General features: G+C 38.0%; 1 protein-coding gene across 2 annotated transcripts in view; it reads left to right on the top strand.

Annotated features, from left to right (window-relative positions):
* Positions 1-18,150, top strand: part of LOC145481101 (transient receptor potential cation channel subfamily A member 1 homolog) — a 43,287-nt gene that overhangs the window by 2,953 nt on the left and 22,184 nt on the right. For both annotated transcript variants that reach the window (XM_081459494.1, XM_081459493.1), the window contains 9 exons: positions 780-982; positions 1,601-1,765; positions 3,275-3,774; positions 4,296-4,479; positions 9,549-9,656; positions 10,159-10,247; positions 10,854-11,000; positions 11,607-11,718; positions 12,830-12,966. In XM_081459494.1, coding sequence (XP_081315620.1) covers positions 780-982; positions 1,601-1,765; positions 3,275-3,774; positions 4,296-4,479; positions 9,549-9,656; positions 10,159-10,247; positions 10,854-11,000; positions 11,607-11,718; positions 12,830-12,966 — 1,645 coding nt within the window. The remainder of the gene's footprint in view (positions 1-779; positions 983-1,600; positions 1,766-3,274; positions 3,775-4,295; positions 4,480-9,548; positions 9,657-10,158; positions 10,248-10,853; positions 11,001-11,606; positions 11,719-12,829; positions 12,967-18,150) is intronic.

The following is an 18,150-nucleotide window of genomic DNA, read 5'->3' as shown; positions in this document are numbered from 1 at the left end:
GATGGAGTGTACAATATTTACTTGACATACGATGTGCTCTCATCCAAAAGCTGTCCACTGTGTTAAGCAACCCTTGTATCAACCAAATTTGAAGTGAACACTCACCTTTGAGTAAGTGTCCCCCATTTCCTACCACTTTTTTGAGGCAAAAATCACAAAAGTTGGGTACAGTCGTGTGATTGGTCATGTGATGTATGATTTTGACATGAACAAATTTGCAATTAGAACCTGCTTCAGTTTGTACACTACTTAATATACATGTAAATGTAGACAGCTTTATATATAATTTTAATACTTAATAGCTTATCCTCACAATCAGAAACTATTCACTTGTACGTGTTGAATAAGCTTGCCACTTCCATTTCCCATTATCAAATGAGTTGTTTTCATCTTTTTGACATCTTTTTTGTTTGGTGCTCCTTTCAGGGTCAATGTCAACCCTAGCACACATTTGGTGTGTAAACCATGCCTTGCACAATGCGTGTAAAGAGTGTACGCAAACAAAAAAGGCTATAGAAACAATATTATTGCTGGCATTATCATCCCTACTATCCTCATCTGACCACTGGGAGCTATCATTCATCAAGTTTTGATTCACCTGTAGCCTCAGTTATCACATTAGCAAACTTCTTACATGTATTAAGTGCTTGATGGGTGAACTGTATCAACAGGCAAGTTCACCTGTAACATCATGGGGTCATGAAGCATACTTGGCTGTAAACGTGTTACTGGTTACAGCCCTTATTGACAGCCCTGACTAGTTCTTCCTTTTTTCTTAGTTGTTGACATTCCTGGTGAAGATGGAGCCTCACCACTTCATTATGCAGCAAGATTTCGAGCAAACTTGGCACGTCCATCTGCCAGCAGACAAGTGACACAAGCTGGTCCTGACGGTGTTGATGGTGACATAGAAGGTGTAGTCGCACCCCTGACAAACGCTTTGAGTGCTGTTGGAGTAGATGTCAATAATTTAGCATCACAGGTCTGAAAAAATAATCTTGGCCATTGTGTGTGTAAAGTAAATGTGGCTACCAAGTTAATACGTCACTACGCAATGTAATCTTATAAATGTAATCAAAAGGGAGACATATATATTGAGACCTATTCTGAGCCTACACATGTGTATAGTCTGTGATAGCCATGGTTAGTGAACTGTAGTTAATAATTTGTATTTATATGATGAGGTGTGGTTCCTGGTGTAGGCTGAGGCCTGGAATTCCAGTATATACATGTATAAATATTATTAATTATTATAAATATACACATGCACATGTACATGTACACAAAAGTGTTTTGCTGGATAATACACCACTCTTAAGATTCATACAAGACTATATCTGGGACTCCAGTGGCATATTACTAGTGAAGATATTTTTATTGATGGGGGAATTTGCAAACAGTCAGCTAATGGCATGGGTCATGCTAACATCTTGAAAAAGTATAATGATTATGTTGATTTTCAAACATTTTTTGAAAAGTGCTCAATGTTATTAATTTTTGTGATCAATTTTACTGTTGATTTTAAATACACTAAACCAGGTTTTTAACCTTTCAGCTGGTTTGCTCACAGAGTAAAACTTTGTTTAACTTCTCATTGTAGGCTTTAACAGAAGATGAATCCCTGATAGCCTTTCTTGTAATCACACATGCTGCAGAAGTCAATATTCGTGACCACTATGGAATGACGCCACTTCATTATGCGGCATCAAAAGGCAATTTAATGGCCGTAATAGAACTTTTGCAGTGCGAGGGGATAGGTGTTGATGTGAGTTACTGAGTGTGTATTAATGTGTTTTGTGGCTTGGCTAGCTATGTTTAACTTAGTACCTGGGTTAATTTTATATATGTTATTACCAGCTGGGAGGTACGTATAGTGAAAAACCGTGACTGAGGTCTTGAAAATGCTGCCCGAGGTCACAGTTTTTTACTATACGGACCGGCCCTAAGCTGGCAAATAACAGGTTTATTTTTTTTTCCTGCAGTAAATTGGTTTTACAGATTACAAATGGGTTCATTTACGCAACTTTGTCATTGAATCGGCTTTTGTGCCGTCTACTAACAATTTGTAAAAAATCTTGGCAACAAGCGAGTAACTCAGATACAATGTAGTGGACAAAGAAAGATGTATCAAAGAACAGATTTTTTTCGAACTTCTTTATGTTAGTTGCATTTATTTCACCAGTTAAGTTCTCCAAAATTGTTTTTGCAGTGTGAAATTTTGTGCGAAGTTTGAAGTTTTACTACAAAAACAGTTTCTGTCAGTCATTGCTTTTAAAATCACTTGAAATCAGACTTTTCTGCCATAAATTGAATAGCAGAAAGCGAGGAAATTCGTTAAGTGTATTCCACAGAAATGTTCCTAAATACAGCAACAATCAGGGAGGTAAACTTGTCTGAAATTGACTCAAATTTTACAGCGAGAGAAACACAGGATTACTTGCCATTTTTAGCAGCGCCAAGCTACAGACAACCAAGCAAACTCTCACAAGTTCAAGACACTCACTCTTTACTTACAGTGACTTTCCTTGCCATTTTAAAGTGAACAGAGATGAACTTGCAGTGACAAATCGTTGATGGATGTGTAAAAAAGGCAAAAGATTGACGATTACCGCTAACTTTTAGGAGCTAAATTTAGGCAGCAGGGAAAAAATCTGGCCTGGGGGCCATATTGTAAAAAGCTGGACCGGTCACATGCGTATGATTAGCCAATCAAATTTGAGGATTTAGGATTCCTGCCCGCTCAGGTGCTTGAGAAAAAAAGAAAAAATCTTATCAATTTAATAGTAATATATATCTTCAATGAAAAATGATAATTCTTTATATGTAACAATATATAGGACTTAACAGATAATTTTTATTAATAATTAGCTGTTAATAGTTGCATGTAGGAAATACATGTAAATATGTCTGTAGAGTGTATAAAAAAGATACCTAATGGCTAATCAAATGGGGTTTTTTTGCATTCCTTGGAGAGCAGAACTGTTTGTGATAGATAAAAGTGGGAATCCATTCCACTCTTGTATCCTCCTTCTCTTTGTGTGTTGTATGTTGTACAGTATTTGTATTTTTTATTTCTCCGCTTGATGACGTTTGTGTCTCGTTCAGAGAGCAGTACTCTAACCTGAGAGAACTCAGAAAGGTTCCTTTCACCTGCACCAAATCATGTATAATGCTGTGCTGGATAATTAATATTTACATAATTATGTAATAAATTATAATAGCTGGATGCAAACACTCCTGTGTGACTACGTTGTTTTGATTTGTTCATGGACAGGCTGTAGATGCAAGTGGAAGTACAGCTCTTCATTGCGCTGCCACTGAGGGAAAGGCAGAAATTATTGAAGCTTTACTTAAAGCTGGTGCTGATCCACGGGCAAAGGACATAGAAAAGATGACACCGATTCACTTTGCTTGTACTGATGGAAATCTTGAGGCTGTGAAACTGTTATTTGAACATGCAGAGAAAAAACAAGAAATATATGACATGCTGGAGGATCGAAACAAGGAAGGGGAAACTGCACTTCATGCTGCAGTGGAGGGTGGGTATCTTGACATCGTCAAAATGTGTTTGGAGAAAGGAGCAAAGGTGAGATCTCGAAGAGCCAATCTTGCTCATCCATTGCACATTGCTGCCATCAATGGGTACGTCGAAATTGCAAAACTTTTAGTTGATTACCGTGCCAAGATTGAGGCAAGAAATGCTAACCATGAGACACCTCTTCACAAAGCTGCCGCCTTCAATAAATTCAGGATGGTGGAATTCCTTCTTGAAAAGTAAGGGCTAGAAGATCATGCTTTGTTGTCTATCTGTGTTCACTAAATATGTTTTGTACTCAAATATTTCCCTACAAAGACTTCATTGTGTGATGTGGACATCATAGGACAGTTCACCTACTTCCAGAGAAACCAGAACTCAGACAATATGATCTGTACCTCTCTTTATAATACAGACACAGGTGGTATTCATGTTAAAAAGTGCAACTGTACAACCATGTATAATACTCTTGGATCACAAATGGATTAAGCAAATTAAAGAAGATGGCGGAATATACAGGCTGTAGTGTCAAGAATAGCCAGTCATTTGTACGTGTACGTTTTTGTAAGACCTAGCTCCTTACAATGTTTCCTCTTTAAGCCCTTCAAATGGAAAATATTATTGAACTTAACTTGATCATGAACTCTCCAGGTTTGCATTCATCTGTTCGGCATATGTTATAGAGTTCTTAAATTGCTGTCAGATACATTTGCACATAAAAAAGGTGTATGTAAAGCAACAGCTCCTTTTGTTTTTACAGAGGTGCTGACATTAATTGCTTTGACAAAGACAATTACACCCCCCTATTGGTTGCAGCATCAGAAGGCCACACAGCTGTTGTCACACTTCTTTTAGAAAAAGGAGCCAACTTAAAAGCAACAGACACGCATGATAAAACTGCTATCTTTCTGGCTGCTGAGGAAAACAGAGTTGATACCTTAAGAGTATGTTATATGTAGCTAGCTTTTAAAAATGTTCAAGCTTGTCGGCTGTAATGGGTGATTGTCGTGATTGCAGAAATTATCCATGCCCATACCACGGGCAGCATCTTCGAATTCTGAGGGAGGGGGGAGTATGGAACGCCAGAACTGTCTTATGATACTTTTTTTTATTATATTGGGTGGTTATGTCATTATATTGAGTAGTTATGTTATTATATTCGGTGATTAACTCATTATACTCGGTGCTTATTCCATTATACTCGGTGCTTATGTCTTTATATGCGGTGCTGTCTTCATTATATTCGGTGCTTATTCCATTATATTCGGTGCTTCCCTCGTTATATTGGGTGCTTTCTTCGTTATATTCGGTGCTTTTTTCCTTATATTCGGTGCTGTCTTTATTATATTCGGTGCTTATTCCATTTTAGTATATTCTCAGCTCCGACTATTGCATTTCTAGCTCTCTGATTGGCTCAAAAACTCCGACTATGAGCCATTAGTCGGAGTTTTACCTTATATGGAAAACAGTGCGCCAAGTTTAAAAATTTTCCGCTCTGTAAAATTGTTGAAATAAAAATCGGCGGCAAAAACCCGATTAAGAATATACTAAAACAATTATTCCATTCGACCTTGTTGGATATGAAGTGATCATAACCAACTCGCGCTACGCGCTCGTTGGTTATTTATCACTTCATATCCAACGCGGTTTCATGGAATAATTGTTAAATATTCGGTGCTTACTTCATTATATTCGGTGCCTACTTCATTATATTCGGTGCTTACTTCATTATATTCGGTGCTTACTTCATTATATTCGGTGCTTACTTCATTATATTCGGTGCTTACTTCATTATATTCGGTGCTTACTTCATTATATTCGGTGCTTACTTCATTATATTCGGTGCTTACTTCATTATATTCGGTGCTTACTTCATTATATTCGGTGCTTACCTCATTATATTCGGTGCTTACTTCATTATATTCGGTGCTTACTTCATTATATTCGGTGCTTATTTCATTATATTCGGTGCTTTCTTCGATATGATCGTCACCAGTCTTCGCAAGGGGTCGTACAATTTGGAGGTAGTCTAGGGAAAGCCGGGAAAAACGGGTGTCACGAAAACTCAGACCCCGAAACAGACCCCGAAAACTCAGACCCCTCGAAATTAAAAACTCAATTGTTATCACCCGAATTGCTCTATGGCCACAATGGGGCGAGATGTTTATCTTCTCCGGTTTATGTTGTGTAGCCGATATTTACGTAATACCGGACTACGCAAAAGTAATTGATCGTGTAAATTGAAGATAAGCATACGGTAAAATAAAATAACATGATAAAAGAACATAATAAAAGAAAACAAATGGAAACAATTAATATGTTTCTTCGCGGATGTTCAGACCATTAGGATCAATTGTTCTGCCTTTTTGAATTAAAAAAGCTTCCCTGGCCGTACGGATAGAGTCTCGGTTAGAAACGATTTTTTCGATGGGGATTAATTGCATGTCGTTAGCAGTGTGGTTAGGAGAGGACAGGAAATGTTCGGCGGCTGTAGTAGGTTTAGATTTGTTGTTAGGGTTATCTATGGTACGGCGGTGTTCATTAAATCGGTCTTTTAATTGTCGTTTCGTCTCTCCTATGTATTGTAAATTACGGCGGTTACATTGAATCATGTAGATGAGGTTTTTAGTGTCACAGGTCAGGTTGGATTTTATGGCGCGCGTTTCCCCGGTAGAAGTATGTAGTAAGTCCGTGAGAAATGTAGGGACAAGTAGCACAGTTTTTGCCACAACGGAAAGAACCAGAAGTTGTGTCGGTTTTTGCTTTTGTATTCTTCATTTCAATTTTCGTTCACTCACATTTCGAGACCAGACATGGCGGTGTCACAGTGATATGTGTATCCCCGTGATATGTGTATCCCCGCACACATATCACTAGTGATATGTGTATCCCCTCCAAAATGGCGACCAGTGATATGTGTATCCCCCACCCCCCTCCCCTCTACTTTAAAAAACAATATCCTCCTTGAAATCGCTCTCGTCGTCCGGTCGCTTACTGGACGAACGACTAACCCAAACAGGCTTAAAACACAAATCTCAATTTTTGTAGTTGAAAAAGTTTACGTATCTGCTGCTGGAATTGTGTTCTTGATCCTAACTGGTTTTCTGCGAGCAGGATATAATGAATTTAAAGTTGAACACCAAATGGATCTAGATATATTTCAATTTGAGTTTCACGGCACCGGATTTCTAGGACGATATTAATTGCGCGGTGCATTCTCACCCCTCGAGTAACGCATATTCTCCACTGTTCATCGCCTTGTTTGCATCTGAATTATTCGTGGAGTGAAACACATATCACGGCTTCGACCCGATCGCCATAAAATGATTAGTGGCACTCGTGTATCCCCTGCACCCGCTTTTCAGTTCTACTTTTTGTAAGATATGTTAAGTCTCAAGCTGTATACATTGCTATACTACGAATATTGCTAGCACGTTTCATAATATTCGACGTTTATTCTTCGGCAGTTAGCCTAGATTACGGCTGTCTTCAGGGGATACACATATCACTGCGCCATGTAATAATTAGTGATATGTGTATCCCCTGCATGCGGTCGGTGACGGTGTACAACCGAGGTCAGTGAAACTCCAGAAATCCCAAGCTATGAATAAATGCCGGGTGTGAATATTTCTAGCAAGCCAGTTTTGACAATGCAAATGTTATGGGCATTTTTCTTCTTGGGTAGAAAGCCAATATAACAGCTGTGTCCATGGGGATACACATATCACTAGTTCATGAAATAATCAGTGATATGTGTATCCCTTATTATCCCGTGCACGCGTGCACGCGTTTTTAGTGGAATTATCGAGTTTCAAACTTCAGTGAACCCAAGCCGTGTAAAAACGTCGGGTGCTAATATTGCCGGCAGTTTTGTCAAGGTTGATGCGCTATATTATAACTGTTGTGTTTCTGGGGATACACATATCACTGCGCCATGAAATAATTAGTGATATGTGTATCCCCTGCACGCGATTTCAGTTTAGATATTTAGACATTCGAGTTGCAAACTCCGCAAACCTCAACCTGGGTATAAAGGTCGTAGCGAGTAAGCAGCCAGCACGTTTCGGCAATAATTGGCCATTTTCTTCGATCAGGTAGATAGCCAATCTAACGGCTGTGTTTAGGGGATACACACTGAGATCACTGCGCCATGAAATAATTAGTGATATGCGTATCCGCTGTTCGAAGTTTTAGTCAGATATACAATCGAGTCGGTTGGAACTCAACCAAACTCAAGAAATCCTAATCTGCTCCGTTGGGCGCGAATTCATTTCTGGTTTCTTCTACTCTTTACAGCGCTCGTCGGAACCTCGCAACCGAGTCGCCATTTTGTTCGTTGAATGCCCAGGCGCGTATCAGTGTTTTGTGTATCCCCACAGGGGATACACATATCACTAGTGATATGTGTGCGGGGATACACATATCACGGGGATACACATATCACTGTGACAGCGGTTCAATCGGTTCGACCTTCACGTGCTTTTTACGTGTTGACTTTTTACGTGCCGACAGTCACGCAACGCACATAAAGTCAAAAAGCAGATTGCGATCAAACGAGTATGTTTCAGAGAACAACACATTTTTTTGCTGCATACGATTGCATAAAAAAGGTCTGTTTTGAAAAGCAGTGTCGGCTGCTGTTCTAAACCTTGTTAGTTCTTCACTGTTTGACCGACGCGACAGCGATAAACCTGAGAAGTTAAATATTTGTGTTTCACCGTTCGATCGACGCGACAACATAAACCGGAGAAGATAAACATCTCGCCCCATTGTGGCCATAGAGCAATTCGGGTGATAACAATTGAGTTTTTAATTTCGAGGGGTCTGAGTTTTCGGGGTCTGTTTCGGGGTCTGAGTTTTCGTGACACCCGTTTTTCCCGGCTTTCCCTAGACTACCTCCAAATTGTACGACCCCTTGCGAAGACTGGTGACGATCATATCGAAGAAAGCACCGAATATAATGAAATAAGCACCGAATATAATGAAGTAAGCACCGAATATAATGAAGTAAGCACCGAATATAATGAGGTAAGCACCGAATATAATGAAGTAAGCACCGAATATAATGAAGTAAGCACCGAATATAATGAAGTAAGCACCGAATATAATGAAGTAAGCACCGAATATAATGAAGTAAGCACCGAATATAATGAAGTAGGCACCGAATATAATGAAGTAAGCACCGAATATAATGGAATAAGCACCGAATATAATAAAGACAGCACCGAATATAAGGGAAAAAGCACCGAATATAACGAAGAAAGCACCGAATATAACGAGGGAAGCACCGAATATAATGGAATAAGCACCGAATATAATGAAGACAGCACCGCATATAAAGACATAAGCACCGAGTATAATGGAATAAGCACCGAGTATAATGAGTTAATCACCGAATATAATAACATAACTACTCAATATAATGACATAACCACCCAATATAATAAAAAAAAGTATCATAAGACAGTTCTGGCGTTCCATAGGGGAGGGTTCTTGGACTGGAATTCTGAAGGTAATTGGAGGGGTAACACAGTTTGGAATTCCAAAAGACGACAAAAGCTTTGCTTGAAATCGCTGATCTGTTGACTTTCCTAGTCCTTTCCTAAAGATCAAATTAACTTTAGTTAATACTTATTTGCAATCTGTATTCAGTAATTTCCATCTTGATTTGCTAGCTTGATAATGAATATGAAATGTATAATTGTGATAAAGTTCACTCGTGATAAGCTCTAGCATTTATTAGTAGCGTTAACATACATGCGGTAACATTGATAAAGGAAGAGATTGTGATTGCTATCAATTGAAAGACAGTATATATGTTTCTCAGTGAAGTGAATAATCAGAAGCAGTCATTTGATGAGTGCTAAGAATAAATAACTAACTTTAAAACAAGATGGCAAATGCTTGAAAGCAATCAGTTTGGATGTATAGTGAAGACTTTAAAGTTTAGAGCAGCTGTACATATTGAACTTTACATCTGAAATAATGGACATTGTTAAAAATAATTATGCAGGAAATCCTTGGACATCCAGATGCCAAACATCTAATTAACGAGAGTGATCGTTATGAAGACACTCCCTTGCATGTGGCTGCTATGAATGGTTATACATCGGTAGCAGAGGTGAGTTATAATTTATATATTGTTGCAGATGAAATTCACAATATTTTCAGGGATTGTCTTGGCTAATAAATAATATAATAATATTATACTTCTGGGTTTAGCCAAGCCTAAAAGCAGAGCTCTTGATTTCAATAATTAACCATAAAGGAAAAAATTAATGAGGATTAATTGTTTTTCTGGGATCAGAAACTCAAAAAAATTATAAATTTTCAGCATGTAACACAGCGCAATGCAACGCAACTCAATGGAATGCAATGTAATGGAGAACCCAGAGAAAGACCATTGAAGCAAAATAGAATCTGCAATTAATTTGTCTGTAATAGTCTCAACCTCAAACTAGATACAAAATAATCCCGCACTTGACACCTGCTCCCATTATGTGGAGCTCAACCATACCAATGTTGTACTTGTGGTTTTAGTGATTAAAAGTAGTATTTAGTTATTTATTTTCAAATTGTGTGTTATTATGTATTAATGAATAGCTTTGAATGTTCAATATTAGACATTGTTAAATCATGGTGCCAGAATAGATGCCAGGAATGAAGATGAGAATACTCCTCTGCATTTGGCTGCTAAAAATGGAAGAATAAGGTACAATGCACAAAGAATGAGTATTTATACCCTCTGTCTGCAGTTTATTGTATGCTTTTTGCTATCAGGTTCTTTTATTAAGGGCCTGTTTGTTTTAAACAGTTTTAAACAGGGTTTTTGGTGGGCTAATTTCTTGAGGGGCTTATTGGTAACTAAAGGTGACTCCAGTTTAGGTCAATGTAGAGAACATACATGATGGCAGTTGGTAGAGATGAAGTTAAAAGTGAGTATATGAAAGATCATATATTTGAACTGTGGAGAAAGAAATGAAGACGTGATTGATCATCGTTAGTTAAATTGTTACAGATACATTAATGAGAGATCATGTCCTCTGCAAATCTTATCAACAGTGGGCCACCAAAATTGCCTTGTTCCATGTTAAATGGATTGACATATAACATACATGTAATTGGGTAGAGAAGAGCTATAATGCATGGTTAGTAAATCAGGCTCTGGAATGACCAGCTTGAGTTCAAGCAAGCACAGAGATACTGTAGCACAGAGATATTCAGCCCAGAGAAGTGGCCATGTTATTGAAAATGTTCACATCAAAGAAGTCTAGACTCAACTTGCCATGAAGCTCAATATTTATTCTTCCACTTTTAGAACAGTAATTGAACTGGTTAAGAGGGATCCCTCCATCGTTAATGATGAGGATGAAGCATCAAACACACCGCTGCACCTGGCGGCAATAGAGGGTCATGTGAAGTGCTGCAAGGCTCTGTTAGAGCGAGGAGCTGAAGTGGATGCAAGGTGAGTGTAATGTGGGCTTTTCTGTACATACTGACAATTTACATGAACTGCTGTCACTTCCAGTAACAACTAGCTTCATGTAGTATTCAAGTTTTCAGTAGGCAAGTACTGAACAAATTTTGTACAAGATGTCTAAGGTTGCACAGAGAAAACAAGAAGTATATTGTAGTAGAGACGGTAAGAGAGACCGTCTGCTATTACATGTCTTCAGCTTCTGGTGGGATCATTGTGTTGTGTCCTTGGCAAGATACTCTACTCTCACAGCGCCTCCCTCCGTCTGGGATTATAAAATTAATGGATACAAGCACACTGTAAGAGGAACCTGTCAAAAACAAAGCAAAAAAAACATGCATTACACTGTCATCAAAGTCAGTGTCTGCAATACTTTATTTTTGTCTTTTGTCAAAATGCAGGCTTTACCTTTTCCTATTTTATTTATTCCCCTTTTGCCGCTATTTACTGCATTCGCTGTGATCTCCTTGTCCTTCCTACTGACTACTGGTACATGTACACGTATGTTTACGTTCATGATGGAAATTATGTTTAAGTTTCTTTTTTTGGAATAACAATTATATTTATTGATTGAAATATCTGATCGAATTTAAGGAACTCCCTTTTGTGGACCCCCCTGGATTGTGCAGCGGCCAAAGGACACACTAAAGTAGCTGGGCTCTTGTTGGATTTCGACTCGCCTGTTGATCCTACTGACAAAGCAAAGGTACTGTCCAGACAAATTATGCAATTATATCAGTTATTTCTCAATTTTGCTTTGAATCAGATCCCAAAATGTAAATGGATGAGGCTAGGACGTCTATAAGCAGGTAGGAAACACCAACAATTTTAGCGACTCCCTGCAAAACAATAAATAAAGCAACAAGAAACAAGCGTTCTAGCATATGTGGTCTTTCATATATTCACTTGCATTCTTCACCATCTACCGGTATATTACGAACTCACAAAGTGACCAGCTCCCAGTTGGCTTGATAGCTCAGTTGGTAGAGCACTGCACTGGTATCGTAGGGGTCATGGGTTCGAATCCCGTTCAAGTCCGACAAGTCAGGCTTTGATTTCACAGCTGCTTAAGTTGTATATATAACTGCAATGATCGTCTTCACATATATAGTTATAATACTTCTAATGGCAGCAGTCTATTTTGAAGTGACAACTCTGCTTCTGGTAATTTTAAGTCTTGTAGTGCCCGCAGGCCGTTAATTTTTTTAAGAAAAATATTGAAGTCTTGAAATTTTAATGAAATTCAATTTGTGATTGATAAGTAGAAACTGAAGTATCCAATACTTCATGTAACATCAACTTATCCTGAGTAAATGTTTTAAAACTTCGAGATACTACGATTATCAGTTGAGTAAGGCAGGACGAAAGTTTGGTCACCAAGTTTTAACGTAAAAATCGTGTTGTTATCACGGGCAACTTACCTCGTTTCCGTTGGTAACAATATCAACAGCCGTTGGTCGCCTGTCGCGTCGCCTACAATTTCGCGCGCTTTGCTGCCAATTGACGTCAAAGGCGGGCAAGTTGCCAACGGATACGGAGCCAGTTGCTCGTGACAACAAAACGATTTTTACGTTAAAACTTGGTGACCAAACTTTCGTCCCGCCTTACTCAACTGATAATCGTAGTATTTTGTTAGTTATCGTTATTTGGCAGTTGTAAGTGGAGTTTGCCTTAGTTTGAAAGTAACGCTGGGGAACAGCCCCTGACCTGCGAGCACTCAAAAGCTGTCATTAAAATCTTGATTGTAGCAATTTCCCTGCTTTGCAAATTGTAAGTTATTGACTGTTAGTAATGATTGCTTTGTCATTGTTTTACAGACAACTCCTTTACACTTAGCTGCAAAAGAGGGTCATGCCGATATGGTATCATTGCTGCTGTCGAAAGGCGCTGACATAACACTCACAGACCACACAGGAAGGAACTGTCTTGACTTGGCTGTAGATCATGGACGCAAGTAAGAACTAATGTTTTGTTTTGACAAGATCTCTGCTCAGAGACCTTTTCACGGCTTCTGACTGTGTCTTGCTTGGGGGGCAAACACAGCAAAAATTGCGGTAAATGTATTGGAAAAGTTAAAAGTTTCATGTTCCCAATAAGTTGATCTCGAATGATTGACTTTCTGGGTATTTTATGAATTACATGGAAAAGACACCCATTGGTCGGTTTTACAGACAGGAGGTGCACAAGGACTGGACATCTTCCCTCCACTGCGCCTTGGCGGTTGCTTCCTGCCTCTCTTGCTCTTATCCACCTATTACTTCTCACACAAATTATACGTCTCAAACGAATAACACGTTTCAGACGAATAATACATCTCAGACGAACAATACGACTTAAATGAATAATACGTCTCAGACGAATAGTACTTCTAAGAGGAATATGTCTCAGAAGAATAATACGTCTTAGACGAATAATACGTCTCAGTCGAATTTTACGTCTCAGACGAATAAAACATCCCAGTCTAATTTTTTGTCTCAGACGAATAATACATATCAGTCGAATTTTACGTCTTAGACAAATGATACGTGTCAGTCGAATTTTACGTCCTAGACGAATAATACATCTCAGTCTGATTTTTTGTCTCACACGAATAATACATATCAGTCGAATTTTACGTCTTAGACAAATAATACGTGTCAGTCGAATTTTACGTCTGAGACGAATGATACGTCTCAGTCGCATTTTACGTCTTAGGCGAATAATTCGTCTCAGTCGCATTCGTCTAAGACGTAAAATTAGACTTAGAACTAAAATTCGACAAAGACGTATTATTCGTCTGAGACGTCAAATTCGACTGAGACGTAGTCTATTTTACGTGTTACGTCTTTAAGTAAAAGGCAAAATTAACAGTGAATGAATGAATTTGCTAACGTCTTAGACGAATAATACATCTCAGTCGAGTTTTTCGTCTTAGACAAATAATACATCTCAGTAAAATTTTACGTCTTAGACAAATACTACGTCTCAGACGAATAATACGTCTCCGTCGAATTTTACGTCTTAAAAGAATACGTCTCAGTCGAATTTTACGTCTTAGACGAATAATAGGTCTCAGTCGAATTTTACGTCTCAGACGAATAAAACGTCTTATTCTAATTTTACGTCTTAGACGAATAAGACGTCTCAGCCGAATTTTACGTCCCAGACGAATTAAACGGCTTAATCGAATTTTACGTCTTAGACGAATAATACATCTCAGTCGAATTTTACGTCTTAGACGAATAATACGTCTCAGTCGAATTTTACGTCTTAGACGAATAATACGTGTCAGTCGAATTTTACGTCTTAGACGAATAATACGTCTCAGTCGAATTCTGCGTCTTAGACAAATAATAGGTCTCCGTCGAATTTTACATCTCGGACTAATAATACGTCTCAGTCGAATTTTACGTCTCAGACGAATAAAACGTCTTAGTCGAATTTTACGTTTTAGACGAATAATACGTGTCAGTTGAATTTTACGTCTTAGACGAATAATACGTCTAAGTCGAATTTTACGTCTTAGACCAATAAAACGTCTTAGTCGAATTTTACGTCTTAGACGAACAATACGTGTCTGGCGAATTTTACGTCTTAGACGAATAATACGTCTGAGTCGAATTTTACGTCTCAGACGAATAAAATGTCTTAGTCGAATTTTACGTTTTAGACGAATAATACGTGTCAGTCGAATTTTACGTCTTAGACGAATAATACGTCTCAGTCTAATTTTACGTCTTAGACGAATAATACGTGTAAGGCGAATTTTACGTCTCAGACTAATAAAACGTCTTAGTCGAATTTTACGTTTTAGACGAATAATACGTCTCAATCGAATTTTACGTGTCAGACGAATAAAACGTCGTAGTCGAATTTTACGTTTTAGACGAATAATACGTGTCAGTCGAATTTTACTTCTTAGACGAATAAAACGTCTTAGTCGAATTTTACTTTTTAGACGAATAATAGGTCTCCGTCGAATTTTACATCTTGGACTAATAATACGTCTCAGTCGAATTTTACGTCTCAGACGAATAAAACGTCTTAGTCGAATTTTACGTTTTAGACGAATAATACGTGTCAGTTGAATTTTACGTCTTAGACGAATAATACGTCTAAGTCGAATTTTACGTCTTAGACCAATAAAACGTCTTAGTCGAATTTTACGTCTTAGACGAACAATACGTGTCTGGCGAATTTTACGTCTTAGACGAATAATACGTCTCAATCGAATTTTACGTGTCAGACGAATAAAACGTCGTAGTCGAATTTTACGTTTTAGACGAATAATACGTGTCAGTCGAATTTTACTTCTTAGACGAATAAAACGTCTTAGTCGAATTTTACTTTTTAGACGAATAATAGGTCTCCGTCGAATTTTACATCTTGGACTAATAATACGTCTCAGTCGAATTTTACGTCTCAGACGAATAAAACGTCTTAGTCGAATTTTACGTTTTAGACGAATAATACGTGTCAGTTGAATTTTACGTCTTAGACGAATAATACGTCTAAGTCGAATTTTACGTCTTAGACCAATAAAACGTCTTAGTCGAATTTTACGTCTTAGACGAACAATACGTGTCAGGCGAATTTTACGTCTTAGACGAATAATACGTCTGAGTCGAATTTTACGTCTCAGACGAATAAAACGTTTTAGTCGAATTTTACGTTTTAGACGAATAATACGTGTCAGTCGAATTTTACGTCTTAGACGAATAATACGTCTCAGTCTAATTTTACGTCTTAGACGAATAATACGTGTAAGGCGAATTTTACGTCTCAGACTAATAAAACGTCTTAGTCGAATTTTACGTTTTAGACGAATAATACGTCTCAATCGAATTTTACGTGTCAGACGAATAAAACGTCGTAGTCGAATTTTACGTTTTAGACGAATAATACGTGTCAGTCGAATTTTACTTCTTAGACGAATAAAACGTCTTAGTCGAATTTTACTTTTTAGACGAATAATAAGTGTCAGTCGAATTTTACGTCTCAGACGGATAATAAGTTGCAGTCGAATTTTACGTCTTAATCGAATTTTACGTCTTAGACGAATAAACGTCTTAGTGGAATTTTACGTCTTAGACGAATAATACGTCTCAGTCGAATTTTACGTCTCAGACGAATAAAACTTCTTAGTCGAATGTTACGTTTTAGACGAATATTACGTTTCAGTCGAATTTTACGTCTTAGACTAATAATACGCCTCAGTCGAATTTTACGTCTTAGACGAATAATACGTGTCAGTCGAATTTTACGTCTCAGACGAATAAAACGTTTTAGTTGAATTTTACGTTTTAGATGAATAATACGTCTCGGTCGAATTTTACGTCTCAAACGAATAATACGTCTCAGTGGAATTTTATATCTTGGACAAATTATGCGTTTTAGTCGAATTTTACGTCTTAGACAAATAATACGTCTCAGTTGAATTTTACGTCTTAGACGAATAAAATGTCTAGGTCGAATTTTACCTTTAAGTCTAATTTTACGTTTTAGACGAATAATACGTCTCAGTCGAATTTTGCGTCTCAAACGAATAATACGTTTCAGTGGAATTTTATGTCTTACACAAATAATGCGTCTCAGTCGAATTTTACGTTTTAGACGAATAATATATCTCAGTCGAATTTTACGTCATAGACGTATAATACGTCTCAGTCGAATTTGACGTGTCAGACGAATAATATGTGTTAGTCGAATTTTACGTCTCAGACGAATAATACGTCTCAGTCGAATTTTACGTTTTAGACGAATAATACGTCTCAGTTGAATTTTACGTCTTAGACGAATAATACGTCTCAGTCGAATTTTACCTTTTAGACGAATAATACGTCTTATTCGAATTTTACGTCTTAGAGGAATAATACGTCTCAGACAACTGATACGTCTTACACGAATTTTACATCCCGGACGAATAATATGGCTTTGACGAATAATACATCTTCTTAGTCTAATTTTACGTCTCAGACGAATAATTAACAATTAGACCCGTTGTCCGCAAGGGCTACGGGTCAATCGCCCATGAGGCGAAGCCGAATGGGCTATTGACGCGTGGCCCTTGAGGGCGAAGGGTCTAATTGTTTTAGTATCACCCAACTAGTCGGACAGAAAAGGTAAATAATAAAGTTATCAAATGCAAGTTGAAGAAATATTTATTTGGGAATAAAACGAAAGAAAACGTCACGCTCGATGGCGCCAATTTCGTTACTCGAGGACTATTACTAATAGTCCCCTAGTAGCGTAGCCAATCAAAATGCAGGATTTGCATTAGTCCACTAGTTGGGTGATACTAATACGTTTTAGGCGAATAATTCGTCTTAGAAGAATAATACCTCTTAGAAGAATAATACTTCTAAGACGAACTAAGTGTTATTTTTATTTGTTATTCGTTATTCAAGCCTGTCTGATTTAAAAATGTAGACATGTAACCGGGGAAGCTAATATCCCGCCTGCCCTAATTTTTTGGGTGTTTGGAATTTTTGAAATCGTGACCCTGCAAGCAAAACTCTTCCCTTATAAATCCCGCCAGCCTCGCAGACTAACACGCCGGAGAAATAACCGCGTGGGGGACTCCCATTTAAAAAAGATTGGTGTGGTCAATATGATAAGAATTCCTATGGGTTACCAAGGTCCTGTTTTGTGGGCATGACTTGAAATTGTTTTCACCCCTAAGAGGTACCGATTCTCAATCAGTGCATTATCTCCTGTCATGTTTTTTTTTTGTTGTTGTTGTTCGGCTCTGTACCCTGAAAGGTACCGCAAAAGCTTTTGAGGCTGAACACCCTCAGAGGAACCAATACCGCCGATAAGACTTGTAACCTGGGAAGTTCATTTCCCGCCTGCCCTAACTTGTGGGTTTTTTTTTTAATTTTTACTTGCGAGAAATTAAAATTGTGGCTCCGCCACCAGAAATCTCTTGCTCATGAATCCCGCCAGCTACGCAGGCTAATACACCCAGGAAATAACTCGTTTGAACCCAGGTTAACTACAAACTAAGGTAAACATTCTGAATACAGTTCAAACTGTGAGACGTCTTTTTAAGGCCGCTATGTGTTAGTAGCCTCTGGCACCTCGGCTAACTTGAGACATCCATTAGGAAAATATTCTAAGGGCAAATATTTCTGTATCTAGCCATTTTGAGAAGCGGTGG

This window comes from Orbicella franksi, chromosome 3, assembly GCF_964199315.1.
Source record: "Orbicella franksi chromosome 3, jaOrbFran1.1, whole genome shotgun sequence".
In the NCBI taxonomy this organism is placed as follows: domain Eukaryota; kingdom Metazoa; phylum Cnidaria; class Anthozoa; order Scleractinia; family Merulinidae; genus Orbicella; species Orbicella franksi.
The sequence above is the reverse complement of the archived record's forward strand: the minus strand, read 5'-3'. Positions and strand labels throughout refer to the sequence as shown.